Genomic DNA, 17,668 nt, shown 5'->3' with positions numbered 1-17,668 from the left:
ACGCTCAATTGCGACAGAAAGATCATCTTTCATTAGGATTGCTTTGTCATAAGAGCAACAACCACTTTTGTGTGTGGCAAGATACCTTTGATGAAATCGAAATATTGCCTGACAATCTCGATCGTCTCGATCAAAATTTAACACAAGAAATTCATCAACAGCATATTACAACTTTCCCTGTCCAAACGCTTCCGCATCGACGAGAAAGTTAACACCATCGATGATTCTAATCGCGATATCTTTTCAATATTATATTTTTACTAAACGAAAACATATTAAAAATATTTTGTACTACTGCATTTATCTCACATCCTTGTATTGAGATTGAGATGTTATTAGCTTCCCTGATAGATAACATTATTATGACACGAATTATATTTCGATTGTTACTCTGCAAAATATTCTATAAGTATTGCCTTGTCCCTCCCTTTTCTCAACAAACAATTGCACGCACGGTAGAAAGTCAGAGGGATTTCTTTCTTCCCGGCATATCTTTCTTTGACGCATTTACAGTCGATGACATCAGTCATTTCTAAACAAAGCAAGTCTCCACGAAGACATACAAAGTGTTGTACGAAAAAAATAACGTCACTCCACGTTCGTTATGCCTTGCGACAGAAACAGAAGGATGACGATCGCTCAATCGGAATTTCAATTCATTTGCCGACTCGTCCTTTCTCTCTTTCTTTTCGTCTCTCTTTCTCTGTCGGCACGCCCATTTACGACATATTACACCTGGTAACGAACGCGAACACATCATGAAAAAGGAACGGGTAGCTCAAGAGAGCTCATTCGCGCGAATAATTAAGCGAGACCACCATCCATGCGGTATGTCTCGAGTTCTGAGCGTGCCTATCAACGCGTATAATTATCTTGTGAAAGATAATTAATCAACACCCTTAAAATCAAAGAAGCAAAGGTTTACTATTTCAGGAAGAATGCTTTAAAATAAACAGTTCTATTATATATATGGCACTGAGAGAAAGAAAATAGTTTTGGCAACTGTAAATTGATAAATTTAAGTACCTGCAATTAATTTTACAAAATAATAAAAACTAAAGTAGTACGAAATACTTTTATAGCACTATTACATTTTTTATAATATTCAATTACTTTAGTTCTTATTACTTTACAAAACTAGTTGCAGGTACTTAAATTTTAGAGTTGTCAATTTATAGTTACCAGAACTATTTTTTTCTTTCAATGTGAAGATTAGAAAATGAAGAAAGTCTAATTCAATATTACGCTATTTAACCAGTTATTAAAGACGAAGGTTGTCGTTTCTTTGTAAGTGACACGCAACAACGCGATTTCTTGTTACTGTTACAACCCTTAATAACAAAGCGAAGCAATCATTCTCGCGCGTCATGTTTTAAGGCTGCGAGCTGGTCTCCTCGTGACGGCAATATTTCGTATCACAGTAACCAGTAGCAGCGCATACGTACACGTTAAGGATCGGCACGACAATCGCGCGTCGATCTTTGTAAAACTGAGTAATGGAGCACATTACGTTAGCGAGCGACTCCGATGGTATTACATTGTACATTGAAGAGCGAAATGAACGAAGAACGTCGGGGACGCGTGAGAATAGAAACATCTCGCGAAGAGGAATGCGCCTCCCTCCTGTCTCTTTAATCGGTGCTAACTGTAGTTTCACTCTGGAATTTATAATCCCCAACACGACGGCGTTATATGAACCTGTCGTCGCTAATGACTTCGGCTGTGCAAACGGCCAATCGACTTTGAGGAAAAAAGCGCGAGATCTCGCCTCGCATGAAAGCGAGAATCTACTCTCACCCCTGCGGACGCTGCGATTAGTATGCGATTAAGTCCTGATTTATGGCGGCCGTTAAACGCCTAGATGCGATTGATTTCGTCAATGTCGGCGATCGTTCCAGAGAGCTTTTCGCTCGCGGCGCGTTGGCGGTCAGCATCACGTTGGGCTACATCGTTAATCGAGATCAGTGAAATCAATCCTGAGACTAATCGAGAAGAAAAAAGCAAATACGAGCACGTCGTTATAGAAATTTGTTGCATGATTTCATATACTGAGCATTTTAACTACAGATTAATGTAATAACTGATAAAACATTAAAAGTGCGCCGAGCATATAGATCCATGTTTTCACCGCGTTAAACGTTGCTGTCCGAGTCTGACATTCGCTTGACTAATACGGGGGATTGCTTACGGCAACGAGAATCAGACAGCCGCATTTAACGTTAAACGTACACGGACTGTCGCGCGTGTTGCTCCATCGGACAGCATAGTGAGCGTGTTCAGTCATATGCTTTTTCGAGAGATTGACGACGCGGTGCCTTTTGCAACAAAACCCGACCGAATGGTCGATATAGCCAACAGCGTGGGTGGGTACGCGTACTCGTTTTCTCCCTCGTCGTAGTATACTCCCTTAAGGGGCTAATGCCATGCAAATGAGAATAGACACAACAGAAACGAAAGGCGAGAACGGCCTTTAACATATTAGTTTGCGAATTTAAATAGGTCGGTGTGAATAGTTGCGTTTTCATTGCCATTTCTAGAATGAGACTGGACCAACCTTAGAAAGTGAATACTGGCGAAAGAAAAGAGGATAAGCAATAATAAAATTTTTTTGTGTTCTGTTCAAAGTTCTACTTACAATAAAAATCAATTTTACATTAACTACAAAAACCTGTCATTAAAATTAAACTAAAAATTCTAGACTTTGCATATTTGGATTGCAAATACTATGAAATTAACACATACAGTATTACTATATAATTTTATACGTAAACGATATATTTTTATCAATATAAAAGGAAATTAATTGCGGAATAGAGTTAAGAATGTCAAGTATAATTATATTCGCCTTTCGCCTTGCGAATATATTCGATGCATTTCTCAGCATATTAGCGCCCACGTGCCTTTACGATAAAGTATAGCTCCTTGAAGACATTTGCAGTCGAAGCGATATCATACCTCACAAAGTAATCATCTATGCGGAATCCAACCGCGCATCTACCGGTCGACTACTGCCGATGAATCATGAAATTACAACGCGGTCGCGCTCCTGTCGTATCTCGTTTAACTCTTTCATTCTAAAAAGACAACCACATCCGACTGACATATTATTACGCACGCTATGAACGACCACGGTCCGGCTGGAACTAATATCACGAGACAACCTTACATGAAGTTCATAATAGTGATTAAATTTCATTCCTATTTTTAAAATAAGATATTACTTTTTATGTGATGGCTTTTAATCCAATTTCACATAAAAATCTTTTAGAATTTAATGCTAAATTATTACAAATTATATATTTCATTAATCATTCTATATAATATCTCGATTAAATTAGTCAAGTAAACAATTTAAATAGGACTTTAATATTATAGTTTAAAGAGATTTATGTAAAATGTATCGATTCTCAGGAAAGTGTAAAAACAAATTGTGGTATCGAGTAAATGAGTTAAAAATTGTAAAGAATAAAATATTAATTGCATATATAGGTCCTCGGTTTTAAATGGTCAAAACCATTTTACATAACGTAGAATTGTAAAATACATCAATAGAATAGATAGAAAGAAAATTTTGTCAATGACTAAATATCGCTTGATATATTAAAAATATTTTTGAAATATAATAATATGACATATTCAACTTTCTGTAAAAAAAAAACCATCAATTAAAATTGCTTGTACTTGTAATTACACATCACAAGTGCTATCTGATTATAGTAAGTAAATATTGAGCAACGAGTGGCATGCGCGGAGTCGGCAAGAGACAGGAACGTGTAGGTTCTCTGCTAGCAATTATCTTTTCTTGCTATTCATCTGATGATCCGAATGGTATCGTGTATCTACTTACATGTCGCACTGTGGCTTAGTTCCTATTTCATCATAAGACTTGATTCATCAGACTGCTACATAGCGTATATCAGCGCGAAAATCTATCCAAAGCTTTTAACAACGCGAAAATATTTATCCGGAATTTTAACAGCAGAGGAAATCAAAGAAAACAGTTTTTTATACATTGATCACGTCAATAATCAAATCAATAAAATACACTATATTCTAATAGTAAAAAATGTATAACAAGTATCTTTTTAAATACCTAAAAATTTTTTTGCAAAATCAATTTTTTACTTGTTTTCTATCGTTTTCTTAAAGTTTGAGGTCTTAATACGTTTCTAAAATATTTGTTTTAATTCGAAAATTTTACAAAGTTACAGGATTTTTATCATAAAATATTATTAATTATCAATAAAATTTGCATGTCATTGATATTGATATTAATATTTTTTTAACCCTCCGTCGTAAATGTAAAACTTCTATTCATAATTTGGGTCTTCAAATATCAGTATAGATTTTTATATTGTTCCGGACTGTATAAAAATTTAAAAAAATTCTTACATATTTATGAAAATGTTAACAACGCGCGCGCGCGAGTTTTTTCTGTCATAGAAGTAGATTATATTTTACTTACTTTTTACAGACTTAAATTTTTTTACCAAAATATACACAATTTTAAAAAAATTGACTGTACCTTTAAAGTCCAACATTACCGGTGGAGGGTTAATATTCTAACTTGATGATCGATGAATTGTAGACGAGATAAAGGTCAAATCATAGAGGAAAACTTAACGCAATGCTCGAGAATTTTAAGAATCAAGCTTGAGTCTTGTTGCTAGCATAGCGTTTCTCCGCGACTTGAGAGATGACCTTTAATTGCGGTGCCAGATACCGACATGACCTCGAAGAACGCCAACTATCGGGAGCTTTCGCGTCTAGAAGAGAGGACCCGCTAGTAGCTGGATGAAGAAGGAGGAGATGATGCGGGAGGAGGATGTGATATCCTCCCGTCGTTCCAGGACCCGATTGAGCCGTCCAGGTGAACGTTCCGACACACCAGGATGCCAGAGCGGACTTTAATGAAGAGAGACATCCAGCGTCGCGATGCTTGACGGACTACAAGCGTTGCTAACGCGGCAACGATCCCTCTTTCTCGTCGTCTTATTCCTTTCCCATCTTCCCGTTGCTCATCTTCTTCTTCGTCCACCACCTCCGCGGACTTTCGAGCGACCCTTCGCGTCTCGACCGCACGTTCGGCTTTCTTTGCCAAAGAAACCGCTAAGGTGCGATCAACTTGCTGCCAGGTACTTTCTACCGGTCACGAACGCAAAAAAAGGCAGGCATATCTTACAAAGGTATCTTAGATCGGGAAAAAAATCAAGTGAATCTTTTTTCATTATCCTTATTTACCTTAAGATATAAAAAATTTTTTAAATCGATTTCAAAATTAAAAATTCTTTTGGAAGAATTTACAAATTAAAATAATTTTGCTCGATAAAAAATATTTCGATTCCGAGAAAACGTCGCACGTTCATTATCTTGCGAAATTCTTCAGCAAAATTAAAGTTTAATCCTATCCGCTGATCATCGTTGAGCGGTATCGGCAACCCTTTGTATCATGAAGATAAATACACTGTTCCACTTTCCTCGCGGCGCAATAACGGCGCGTCTTTCCGCGTTACCAGGCCCTTCTCCATCGGGTTACATCCCGTGAACTTCAATCATAACGGCGGAGTCAGCGCCATAAATTTGTCACAACGTACGGAGATAGTGCGCGAGACCGTACACGGTACGTACGGTACACGCGAGAGCACGCGGACGGCGCACGATCCTGTCGTGCCCGTGTCGAGCGATAGAGTCGCGGGCGAGGGGGTCTAGGACGTGGCTACGATGTGGAAAATGTCATCTTCGTGGCGGAAGAGGAGCCTCGACGTGTGCTCCAAGCGTGGGATGTGGGTCGCGAGGTCTGGGTGTGATCAACATCGGCAAAAAAAAAAAAAGAAAGGAGAGGAACGAGGCGCACACGGTTGCGGCGTCTGTACAGCCGACGTTGGAAGGCGCGACCCTCGGGGACACTCACGTCACGCCAATAATGACCGGCTATTACCTAATACCCGTGCAAGGGCCGAGCCTGTGATTTTCAATGCTATACGAACAAGTTACCATTGATATGATACCGGCGTTGACATTGCACTCACGATCGCCAGTTGATTGAGACTTCTATGATGTAGACTCAATGTGTTTCGAGAGGTTCGTGTATTAAGAGAAATATTTTGTATGAAAATCATAATTTAATTAATATGTGAATTACAAAACTTGGAATAACACAATTTTTTAATTAAAAAATAAAACAGTTTTTGTAAAAATTATAGTTATTCATTTCTCTCAATTTAATCTGTCACAGAATCACTATGAGCACTATGCGCAGATAAAAAAATAATTCCTATAAAACTCTTTCCTATTCTTTTCAATTCGTCATCTGCATACTTATATACAGAATATTCCATGAGAAATTATTTTCATAAATTTTGATGTCAATTAACTATTTGCCTCTCTTTAGAAAAAAAAAAAACAAAAATGAATAAAATATTATAAAACTTACTTAAAAAATAACAATAGGAGAACGAAATTCCCGAAAAGATTGGAATAAAAGACATGAAAATAGCGAATGTAGCGTAATAAAATTTGTAATATAGTTTCAATTAAAATAAAAAATACAAACTTAAACTTATTATTTTAACTGTATATTTTAAGGTACATATATTTGAAATTCCTTACCTTAGGTTAATAACACATGTTTCATGACGCGATTCATTAAGTTTCTCTCACAGAAGGTTAGAAATGATTAATTCAATTAGTAAGCACAAATCAAACGTAACTCGATTGTAATTACGCTGAAGAATTATAAAGGTGACGTAGTTTACGTTGTGAAACACCGCGCAAGGTACTAGCGATCGATCACTCGTAATACATGCATCGTAACGCTAGAATATAGGCCAAGCACGTTGCACGCGTACGGAACATGAAAATAGAATCATGCAAGGTTTGCCCCAAATGCGGAGCTATTCTTCATTGTGATACACGCGCGATCTTGAAGAAATGAAGTCTTGCTACCGGACATTAATCGATCGTATACTGCAGTCTTTCGGAATGTGTAAGTAATACCACATACCATAAAGACTCACCAACTTGTATTAGAGATGGTAACAAAACCAAGGCTCTATATAGTATATCCTTCTTATGTTCTTATACCTAAATGTATATACACTATGCAACACATGCTGTTATGTAAAGACTGATTAATTAATAAATTATACCAATATAAAGAAAAGATTGGAATTGATTATTCTCTAAACTTCATCATAATCATAGCTTTCTCCTCTTTAAATCAATTATTATGACAATATCTTGTATAATCAACTTAAGCTTTGGGCGCTCACGCGCTGTAAATTTCATTTTATCTTCCTTCCGCATACAATGAGCGATAAAGATAGAAAGAAGCTTATAACGTGCTAGCGCCCAAAGCGAACTCAGCATCAATCAGACAAATATCTTGTTTTCACATTTAAAGTTTACACAAGAACATGTCGAAAATATATTACTTTGATTATCCAGAGGAAGGAAGCAAAGAAAATATTGCTTGTCTATGCACACACAAGTGATTTCCATGCATTTTAAAATACTATCTTGCTTCGAGTTTGATTTTACGATCTCCATTCGGAGTTTCTCACGAGGGAAATCTTCGAGAGACCGAATGGAACTCATGTATCGCACGGGCCATTCCCTTGCAATTCGCTCACATCGGAGGTCCGCATTCGCATGCAACGAACAATCCATCCGACAGATGTAACCGTTTGCCCCGACCTCGACGATGACGCGAGCCATTAATTACCGGAAACGTGACCCGCTCGACGCGCGGCAGTGACACGCGGCGGCGGCACGGCGTATACGAGATCGGATGTTGCTTGGAAGATATCGTCGTATCACGACCATCACGAGAGATCCGCGCTACGACGAGAGACGTCCGCTGTCAAATCACTTTCTCCCGCTGAACACGTCCCAGACGATTCTCATCTGTCAGAGCAGGGGCGCTAACGGGCGAACCGATCAGTTTTCGATCCCCGCCTGGGACTGCAACGCCGGGAAATCGATGGATCGTGCTGTCGCTTAGCCTGAGAGAAACGTCCAGACTGGCGCGAGCGACACGTCCTCCTTTTAGAGCCGTGCGACGAATACTTATAACAAATGAATTGATTCGCGCGAATAATTCGATCAGTATGTGACACAAAAAAGTAACAAAAATATTTATTTAAATTTGAATCGATTGAATTTTTAAGTCTCAAAAGTAAGGAAATATCGCTGATATATATATAAATAAAAATTTTTTTATCATCTTGATTCTTATCTCTATTAGCAAAATATATGTACAGCACACGTTACCTTTTAGATAAGATAAAAATTGAACAATGCATTGGTATATTTAATGAGCGCACAACTCCGATAAAGATGCAAGATAAAAGACATACATCAATGGATAAGGTTACATTCGCAGCGCGCTCTCGGTTAATCGGAAAGAAAAGACGCGGTCGGTCAAGCGGAATCAATTGTAATATGGCCGCGTGCGGTAAGCCGCAAAGTCGCTATAATACGTATCATGAATACGAAAACGACAAACCGCGAAATTTTAATTGGTTATTACTCCTCTTCTAGCTTGCCGTCAAAACAGGAAAAGCTCGCGACCTTGAAAGTCGATCCCGAACCAGCCGCTCTAACCGGCGCAGCACGTTGAACACGATGTGAAACACGTAACACTCGCTGCCTCCCTGATTCGACTCGAGCCGAGGCACAAACACGATGTAAAACATATATTTAACGGTAGTCGGGTACCGTAGCGAGGATTGTAATCGTATACGTTTAAAGTGGTAGGTATCGAATGTTGCTGTTCCGCAGTCGGACAATATTAATGACGAGAGCACGCAGCCGTTTCGAGAAAGTTCATTGGCTTTCGTTGTTTTCGCACCGCCGCGCAAATCGCGCATAAACGTAATTGCAAGGATGTCTTATGCAACTAATCGCCAAGTGGAAAGAAGTAAACGCGTCCCACCGGTCGCTAATCATGTGCTTCGATCTTGCGATAGACGATTCGTATTTATTTCTAAAACAACAAATCCCATATTTTATGAGTTACAGGAAAAATACTTTTCGATTATAGTAGTCTTCTATTAATTGGAGAAAAAACTTACAATTAGTGATACTGTAATATTGTAGCTTATTATTTTTTCCAATGTAGATTAATTTTAATCTCAGTTTAAATTACTTTTCATTTTTTTCTAATTCTTAGAACTAGACAAGACAAGAAGATAAAAAGTAAGTTAAATCGAGATTAAAATTAATCTACATTAGTAGAAATGGATACATATCCTTTATAGGCTTTCTACAATAAGCCATTACCTAAGCTTTGAATCTTAAGCCGTAAGAAATTGACCAATCACAGTCGAATGTGAGAACTATAATAATTGACCATGATTGGTCAATTTCTTACAACTTAAGATTTAGGTAATAGCTTATATTTAAAAAATCCATTACTTTACGATGCAAGAAATAATGTTAGTCCAATTGTTATGACTTTCGATTCTAGCGAGTTTATCAATTATTTGTTCGCCCCGTGTCCGCGCCTGTCGCGGCATGATTCTGCAATTACAAAGAGAACAAGCGAGCCCCTTTGGGTACGCACGAACATAACCCGGAAATCATCCGACATCAGGGGCCCGATATGCACCAGAGTGCGCGAACGTTGACACCTTATTATCGTCGCGCCCCGGGCTGCGATCGTCAGGAAGACATCGGCACTCTCTGCGATCTCCGTTCCTCACCGCGCTGCAGCGAAAGTCACTGGGAGGAAAGAATGGCCCGCTAAACTATATACCGATCGGAAGTCACGCGGAATAATCCCGGTTCGGCCTGTCGCTCTCGAGAGACTCGCGCACCATGCGATTCGATCGCAGCCCCGGCGAGAACCGAGCCACGGTTCAATAAGAGAATGACTCTTTATTTGACCCTTACACCTCGTCGTCGGAACGTCGAAATAAAAGAAGCTAAAGAGAAACTCGGTCAAACCTCGTCCGACTTCTTTGGAAATCATAGACTCTAATCTGTTTTGAGTAAGCAATGAACAAACACTTGCTGTTAATATTAGAATGAATAGTCTACAAAAGTATCGGATGTACTTTTTATAAACATCCTTTCATCTGCAACATGGATTTTTGTCCAGTCTAATTATTTTTACTATTCTAGGTATTTTTAAAAAACCGAATTTTCAACCTTTATTATTTTATCAAATAATTTTTTAACTTAAATGTTAAAATCTTTATTTAATAAAAATTGAAATTAAAGCAAAAATGAAATTTCGCTTATGCCAAAAAACCCAGATTGCAGACGGAGGGATATATATAAATTTATTTGTGCTTAACAATTTGTACTGATCTAAATACATATATCGTATATTATTTAGATATAAATTTATCTTTTAAATATTACACACGCACAGTTTAGTATAAATAGCATATGCAATTCGTAATAAAATCCAACATCGAAAATTGTGAAATTGGATATTGCGAGATATAAGCATATTACAAGGTGAGAAAAAAATAAGATATTAATTCTGGTGTGGTTAGAAGACGAGATTTATGAGGTTGAGGGTTAATAAAAAAAGACAGCATAAAAAGGATTTTGGATGACAAAGAAGGATGCACTACATGTTATTTTTTTCCTCCTGTAACCTGTTTCTCCTTCTTCCCCTCACTCTCATCCTTATTTTTCTGCGAGAGGACAATCCATCTTTCACAGATGAACATAAACGCCGTGCTAAATTATCAGGGAGAGGGAGGGGGAGGGAAAAAAACACAACAACAACAACAACGATGGAGACTTGGAGAGCACGAGAAGAGACTCAGTAAACCTATATCGGTTTGTGGTACATTACCTTTGCCTTGGCGAACGAAATATCACGTAAAAAAGTTGTCACGATCTTCACCTTCCTTGTTTTCGAGACGTAGAACCCTTGTAAAAATATACCTTGTGATTTGGATGACAAAAAAAATATTACTATAATTTTCTGCAAGTGATGTTGCCAAGTATGAAAGATTTCGATATCGCACTTTGTTTCACGAAATTTTAACAGCGAACAGATTTTAACGAAAAGAGTTAAAGGAGAGTTTATCAAAATATTTCAAAAATGCTAAATTATATCTTTTCTATTATAAGTTAATAAATAAATAAATTAATTAAAATAGAATCGATTTTTAATAAATACTTGTTCGGAAACTATTGAGATATTAAAGCTATAGATTAAAATGTTTTAAATGTCTCATAAACGACACTTTAAGTGATCCTTGACTTTCCTGTAGCAATAGAAGCATCCTTTTTTTCTTCATGGCAAAATAATTTTACAAAAAGATCCATCTCTCATCCGTCAATCCACGAAGGAATCGTTTCAGAAAATATATACTATTTAAATAATCCACGTTAACTCTACTTATCCTTCAAGTGTTATGTAGCTTTGTTAGATTCGCTAGAATGCGCAAAGAGCAACGGTATCTACCCTTTCTAACTTTAAAGCCTATCAAGTATGAGTGCGAGCGCGTGCGTTCGCAATCGGTTTTCCTGACTTACGACCGTACATATTGACGAAGAGCATAGCTAAGAGAAGAGTATAGTGGTTGTTGGTGGCGGCGGCGGCGGCGGCGGCGGCGTAAAACCGTCATTACCGCCAATTACAATAAATCCCGCGCCGTATTCTCCGCTTATCGTTTTCTGTGCGTCTACGCTGGAGGTGCGGTTTAATCTATAATCCGATGTGAAGGTAATGGAACGTAGATATACGGGGTGTTGCGAACTTAGTATTGAATAGATTAATAGTGAATACCAAATATCAAATGAAAAAAATAGTTTCTTTAACATAAAAGCATAATTTTCAAACTTCTTGAAAACTCTTAAAGAAATTTAAAGAATACTAGTGATCAAACTTCAAGGGTAAACAAGTACCAATGGATTACAAAAATTATTCTCGAGCAACTTACTTTTCAAGATATTTAATACAAAAAAAAGTTGCAGTCTCTCATCAAGTTTTAAAAAGAAATCTTCGTTTCCCCAATAAACTTGAAGAGCCATCATCAGGATATATATCGCAAATGTCAAGACACTCCGTATAGATGCGTGTTTTAAAGGAGAGGCTCTCTCGCAAGAAGGAATAGAGCGAAAGGAGGAGCGAAAGGAGAGTAACAGAGTGAGGACTCGACAAAAAGACGGAGGAAAGCGGGTGTGCGCAGCGAGCACAACTGGCGCGGCGCGCGGGTAATCATTTTCCGCAGCTACACTTTCTCGACTGATGATCGGGTAGCGTTTCAGCGGCGATCGACACCGGTCGACCGGCCAGATTCACTCCTCCCTGTAATGTACGTGTGCGTACACACGCCGCTTGCGAGCGTATGTACTTGCATGGCGTGTATGCGTACGCCGCGTATTCGTGGACACGACGAACGTCAACTCGCGCCCGAGCTAATGTTGGTGTAAACGCAACCACTGCGCGGATACCACTTGGTGCTCACTCACGGAGCTCCGCTATACACCGCCTCGAGACTTCTCTGTCGCTCGTCTAGAGACAAGTGGAATAAACTCGCACGCACCCATGGGACTTCCGCGAGGCGCGTCAGCTCGCCCGCCAGTAAAACCGGGTCCCGCTATATGTAGATGATTACTGATTACTTTGAATTGTAGCCAAACGTCAGATGATCGATTTCGAACGTATAGAATCGTGTGTGTCTGGAAATCTAACTGTTACTTACAGTTATACGCGGTAAAATTAAAATGTTACAGCAGTCATTTTTTCATTTTAAATAAATATCATATACTCTCGAAAAGTTTTAGAGTGAATCTCACTCTGAAGTGTGAAATCTCTCTCATTCTTAAAGATTGAAAATTAAACTACTCTTTTTCAAGACTGACCCAATTTTCATTCTTTACAGTAAGATTCCATTCCAAAGGATTTAGAGAGTACGATACGGTTTGATTTCTCAAATATATAATTTGATTTTTGATAATGAAGGCACGGTATAAGAAAGAGTACAAAACAAAGGAGAACATTACCGGATCGGGCAATGTAAAAGGTAAATTAACCAGAGGTACTAGTTGGACTTGTTACAATTCTGCCTCTTGAGAGACTCCAGCAAAACAGCGTGGCCGCCGATGCACGACGCCCGTATTGGAGTGCACGTGGTGACTCTCCAGCGACCGCGCAACCACAGCCGTGGTCCAGATAGATCACGTCTGATATAATTAATGAGCACGACCCGCAATTCCCATACACACCTCCGGCTCGCCCGGTCCGCCCTAACAAGCACCTCGGCGAACCTAAGCTAACCCGTGCAACCGAGAAGTCGAACTTGTTCCGTTCGCGACGAAGCGACATTATGTAGGTATCTGGGTAAGAGAGTCCGCGCTTCCCTGCTCGCGATCTTTCCAGTAAAAATTGCCGATTACGATTCGACCGATACAGTCGCCAATTATACAAACGGTACGTTTGTTTTAAAACAACAATGTATTGTACTATGGAACTAATAATCATATCCATAATGTACATGATTGATTTTTGTACTGGAAAGCATTGTACATTTCTGCTTATATTTAATACAATTTTTAATACTTAAAAATGTCTCACTTCATTAGACTTTTTTAATAACATATATTTCATAACATATATTTTATTTACACTATATATACATATATATATATTTATCGTGTAAATTTATAAATATAACATTTGAGAATTTTTTAGAGCGTCTAATAACGCTTATTGATTCTTAATAGATGATTTTCCTTTACTGCACAATGAGTCGTTCGTGTTCCCGATTAATTTTTATCACTCTTACAAGTATACAAAAATTATTAAATAATTCCAACATATACGTACTTTATAAAGTGTATGTACGATACTTAAACCATTAATTAGTAAAGTATTTGTGGTATTTAAAAAAAAGAAACGCTTAGGATACGAATGACCCAATCTGTATACTAAGACTTAATAACATTAATTTTAATGAAACGATGATATTATCTCAATGTTAAAGAGATAGGCACATAAAAAATCAATAGTAAAGTATTCCTACTACTACTGTTTTGTTCTTTTTTTTCTACATCATGGATATGACAATTGTCTGTAGAAAGAAAGTGTAAATACAAACACTGAGTAATCTAATATCCAATATTAAAATGTATTAATATGTCATGTTAAATTTTAGCAAAAATTAATAAAAATGTTAATAAATAAATAAGTATTTTATGCATATTGCATTAATGCGAATTAAACAAGTGACTTTAGTTCCATGCGATGTACATGGATGCGAATAAGTCAAGTGGCGCGAGGGGCATGTCTCTGGACGAGGTCGTGCAGAGAAAGTTGAGATGCTTAAACTTTCAATCAGGATGTCATAAGCGTTAGGCGAAATAACGTTCTGTATCAGATATATTCGCTGTCATATTTCTTCGCGCAAATTGTCACCAGCAAGACGTGATAAAAGGAGACATATTCTGATCTTTGTGCCTACATGATACATCAAATTCTACATGATACACAACGATTGATTGAATAAAATCGATATCACTGAGCAATATAATCAATGTTTATTGATAGCTAAAAGTCTGAAGTCCTAGTAGGATATTGGAGAAAAAAGAATTCGATACAAAAAGAAACACTTTTACAAGAATGATAAAACAGAGCCAAAAATAATAAAGAAAAAAGAATTATAAAAAATATCTGAAATTAACACGAGAAAGCCTAAATGTAAAGTAAATAATGCAAATCATCTTGTGACAAACATCTGCGTAATAAATATCTCTCACTAATAAATTTTGTTGTATAGTTGTTGCTTCATAATCGTTGTCAACATGAATATTTATAAAGATAAACGACAAAACACTTCATAACTGCAAATATTAAATCTTTCTGATATTCGATAAGCCGTATACGTTCGATGACCGTAATCTCGCGTCGACACTAGCGGTTCCGTCAAAGAACGTACACATGTATGTTAAAAGAAGCGCACAATGTCCATCCATTTGAATACAAACCACAACTATGGTTACCGCGCGCAAAGCAGTAAAGCGAATTGCAACACATATACCGCGTATGGGCAAAGGAAGGCTTCCCTGTTCGTAATTTATGTTCTTGCTCTTAATGCGCTACTAGTAATGATTAAAACGTAATTTCCACGGATAGGAAGAAATACGGCGTACTTGCGTTTTCCTTCGCTTTGATTTACGGCGCTTTATTTTTCTTCGTCATGATTTATACCGACGATCGTTCTCCCGTAAACGCTCTCGCGAAACACGACGTCCGATTTATTCCACACTTTATCGAATAAAATCTAACAGTTTATACACGTACGAACGATTTCTTAGAAACTCAGCTTATGTTGTTTAAAGAATCGAATTTTTTGGTTATCAGAAACAAAGACTAAAATCTTTAAGTTTTATTCCATTCTGAGATATTATTTTATAATAAATTTCATTAATCGATTCAAAATGCTTGAACGGACTTACCCCACAGCATGCAGGAACTAGTATCTCCTCGTCCGCAGGATCTTTCGGTGCGTCCTCCTCTTCCTTCACAATAATCGTCAATTCCGAGTTGAGATCTGTCGCGGTCTCGGTTGCTTCCGGAACTTCTGCTATCAATGTATCGCTCGAATCGCACTTATTCAGATTTGTGTCTTCCGTCGTTAATGTCTCGAGTGAGATCGCCGCGTCTTTTTTTTCTTCATCACGAAAAAGCTCTGATTCCTTCGTTGGAGTTTTCTCGTCCGAGACGGGCTGTTCCGAATTTGCGTCTTTGACGTCCTCGTACAAAGACGTTTTGCTTCTGCTAAGATCGGCTCTACGATCCTCTTCCAATAGTCTGGTGAGAGCTTCATGCGGAGTCTCCTCAAGGTTCTCGTCCCTCAAGAAATTCTCCTCGAGCGTTTCAGGCACGGGATCTTCGGCAGGCTCCACCGCCTCCTCGAGTCTCTCTTCGGGGAATTCCGTGTACTTCTCCGGAGGTTCGTCATGATCCTCCTGCTGACTCGCGCAAGTTGGAACGTCGTCCAAGTACCACGAAGTGCAGTTCTCCTGGCGTCTCTTGTCTGTGACGTTCTCATCACCTTTCGACAGCGCGCCTTTGCACTTCTTCAGGTAGCTCTTCACTTTCTTAGTCTTACTTTTCCTGGTCTCCTGGCTGCGTGGCAAGGTGTTGTCCACGTTATCGCTCGCATCCACTGATATTACTTCCGTAGGCGGTTTCAATTGTGTTTTCTCGGAATTGTGCGCATCTTTCACCTTAGAATCGACGGCACCGTCAAAACAGACGCACGAATCCTGCTGATCAGCAGCCAGAGTCCATGTCTCTTCTTTCTCCGGCGGCCGGCGATCTGCCGGTATCACCTGTTATAACAATAAATGTATGTTATTCTCAAGAAATACACAAATATTATCATAAAATCAATTAAGTTCATATAAATGATTCATTAATTGCTCGCATTCTCCATTGTCGTTAAGTCTATCGCTAATCTGTTGTATTTTTACATCATTATCTAGCAAATCGGTGGCAGAAATTTTCCCACGATACATTCACGTTTCGCGACTGATTAATTTACATAATCAATATAGAAAAAAAAAACTCGATTGTGCGCGATAAGAATTGCGTCAGCTCGAACATAAGTTGAACGATATGGCGCGACCGGTCACTCGATCGCTTTCATAATAATCTGTTAGATCGATTAGATAGTACAATATGGTTAGGCACAACTTTATCGGCAACAATCGTTCGACTAGTTGCAATGCGACACGTAAAATAATAAGTTTAGGTATAATAAACATCGACGAGAAATGACGACAACGATGATGTCGCAGTTAGCTAATATCAACCCTAAGCAATGCATAAACGATGACATTTTACGCCGCGGCTACGCGAAGCATGCGCCCATAATACCAAAGGGAATACAACTTCCTCCCGTAATATCTTCGATTTCATAATGCGCCAACCTCTTAGTTTCCTGCTCTTTGAAATACGACGATGCGCCGCTTCCGAGGACATGAGTCATCGCGCGCGTGAAACACAAATGTGCATAAAGTGCTCCAGCTACCTCCCCTACTCGTATTGGTCAAGTATGAGAATAACCAGAAGATGAGATCAATTCCTCGCAAGCAATAAGAAGAGAAGAAATAGTCAAGGTCTAATGCGCAGCTGTAAATATTTATAACGATTGTATCGATAAAAATGTATATATTGATAACAAACGTTTCAATGTTATATTTCTATTTCAAATTCTCTTTTTAATGACTCAAACAAAATGCTCAGTTTTTTAAAAATATCTATTCAAAATTTCTAAGTATTTACGGTAAAATATTTGACCCCCATTAACCTGGACCCACCATCGAAAATCAAATTCGCGATAGGTCAAAAATTTAGTGCTCTTTTGTTGCTAATTAGTTGCTCTAGAGCGAATTTTGTTGCTCCAACCGTTTAGCAGCAATAAAAAAAAATGGGGGGGGGTCCAGGTTAATATAAAGCTGGACCCCCCCCGAAATGAAAAAATTTATATAGAGCTGCGATATCAAAAAAACAAATGCACCAGATTTTGTTGCTTTTTTGTTGCTCTAGGACAGTGCAAAAAAATATCGAAAAAATCACATTGTTAAACAAATTCCGATAAATAATCAAAACTACATTGTCGCGCGTCACAACGTTATGACCAAAACTTACATGTATAGAATTTGTTACTCGCAAGTTTTTGGTACCAAAATG

The 17,668-nt window shown here is 38.2% G+C and overlaps 1 protein-coding gene across 3 annotated transcripts in view; it reads right to left on the bottom strand.

Moving 5' to 3' along the window:
* Window positions 1-17,668, bottom strand: part of LOC108731252 (uncharacterized) — a 304,231-nt gene that overhangs the window by 255,887 nt on the left and 30,676 nt on the right. For all 3 annotated transcript variants that reach the window (XM_018461481.1, XM_018461483.1, XM_018461482.1), the window contains exon 2: window positions 15,427-16,305. In XM_018461481.1, coding sequence (XP_018316983.1) covers window positions 15,427-16,305 — 879 coding nt within the window. The remainder of the gene's footprint in view (window positions 1-15,426; window positions 16,306-17,668) is intronic.

This window comes from Mycetomoellerius zeteki, unplaced genomic scaffold (assembly GCF_001594055.1).
Source record: "Mycetomoellerius zeteki isolate Tzet28-1 unplaced genomic scaffold, Tzet1.0 scaffold122, whole genome shotgun sequence".
Taxonomy (NCBI): domain Eukaryota; kingdom Metazoa; phylum Arthropoda; class Insecta; order Hymenoptera; family Formicidae; genus Mycetomoellerius; species Mycetomoellerius zeteki.
Note: the sequence above shows the minus strand (reverse complement) of the source record. Positions and strands in the feature narration are given on the sequence as shown.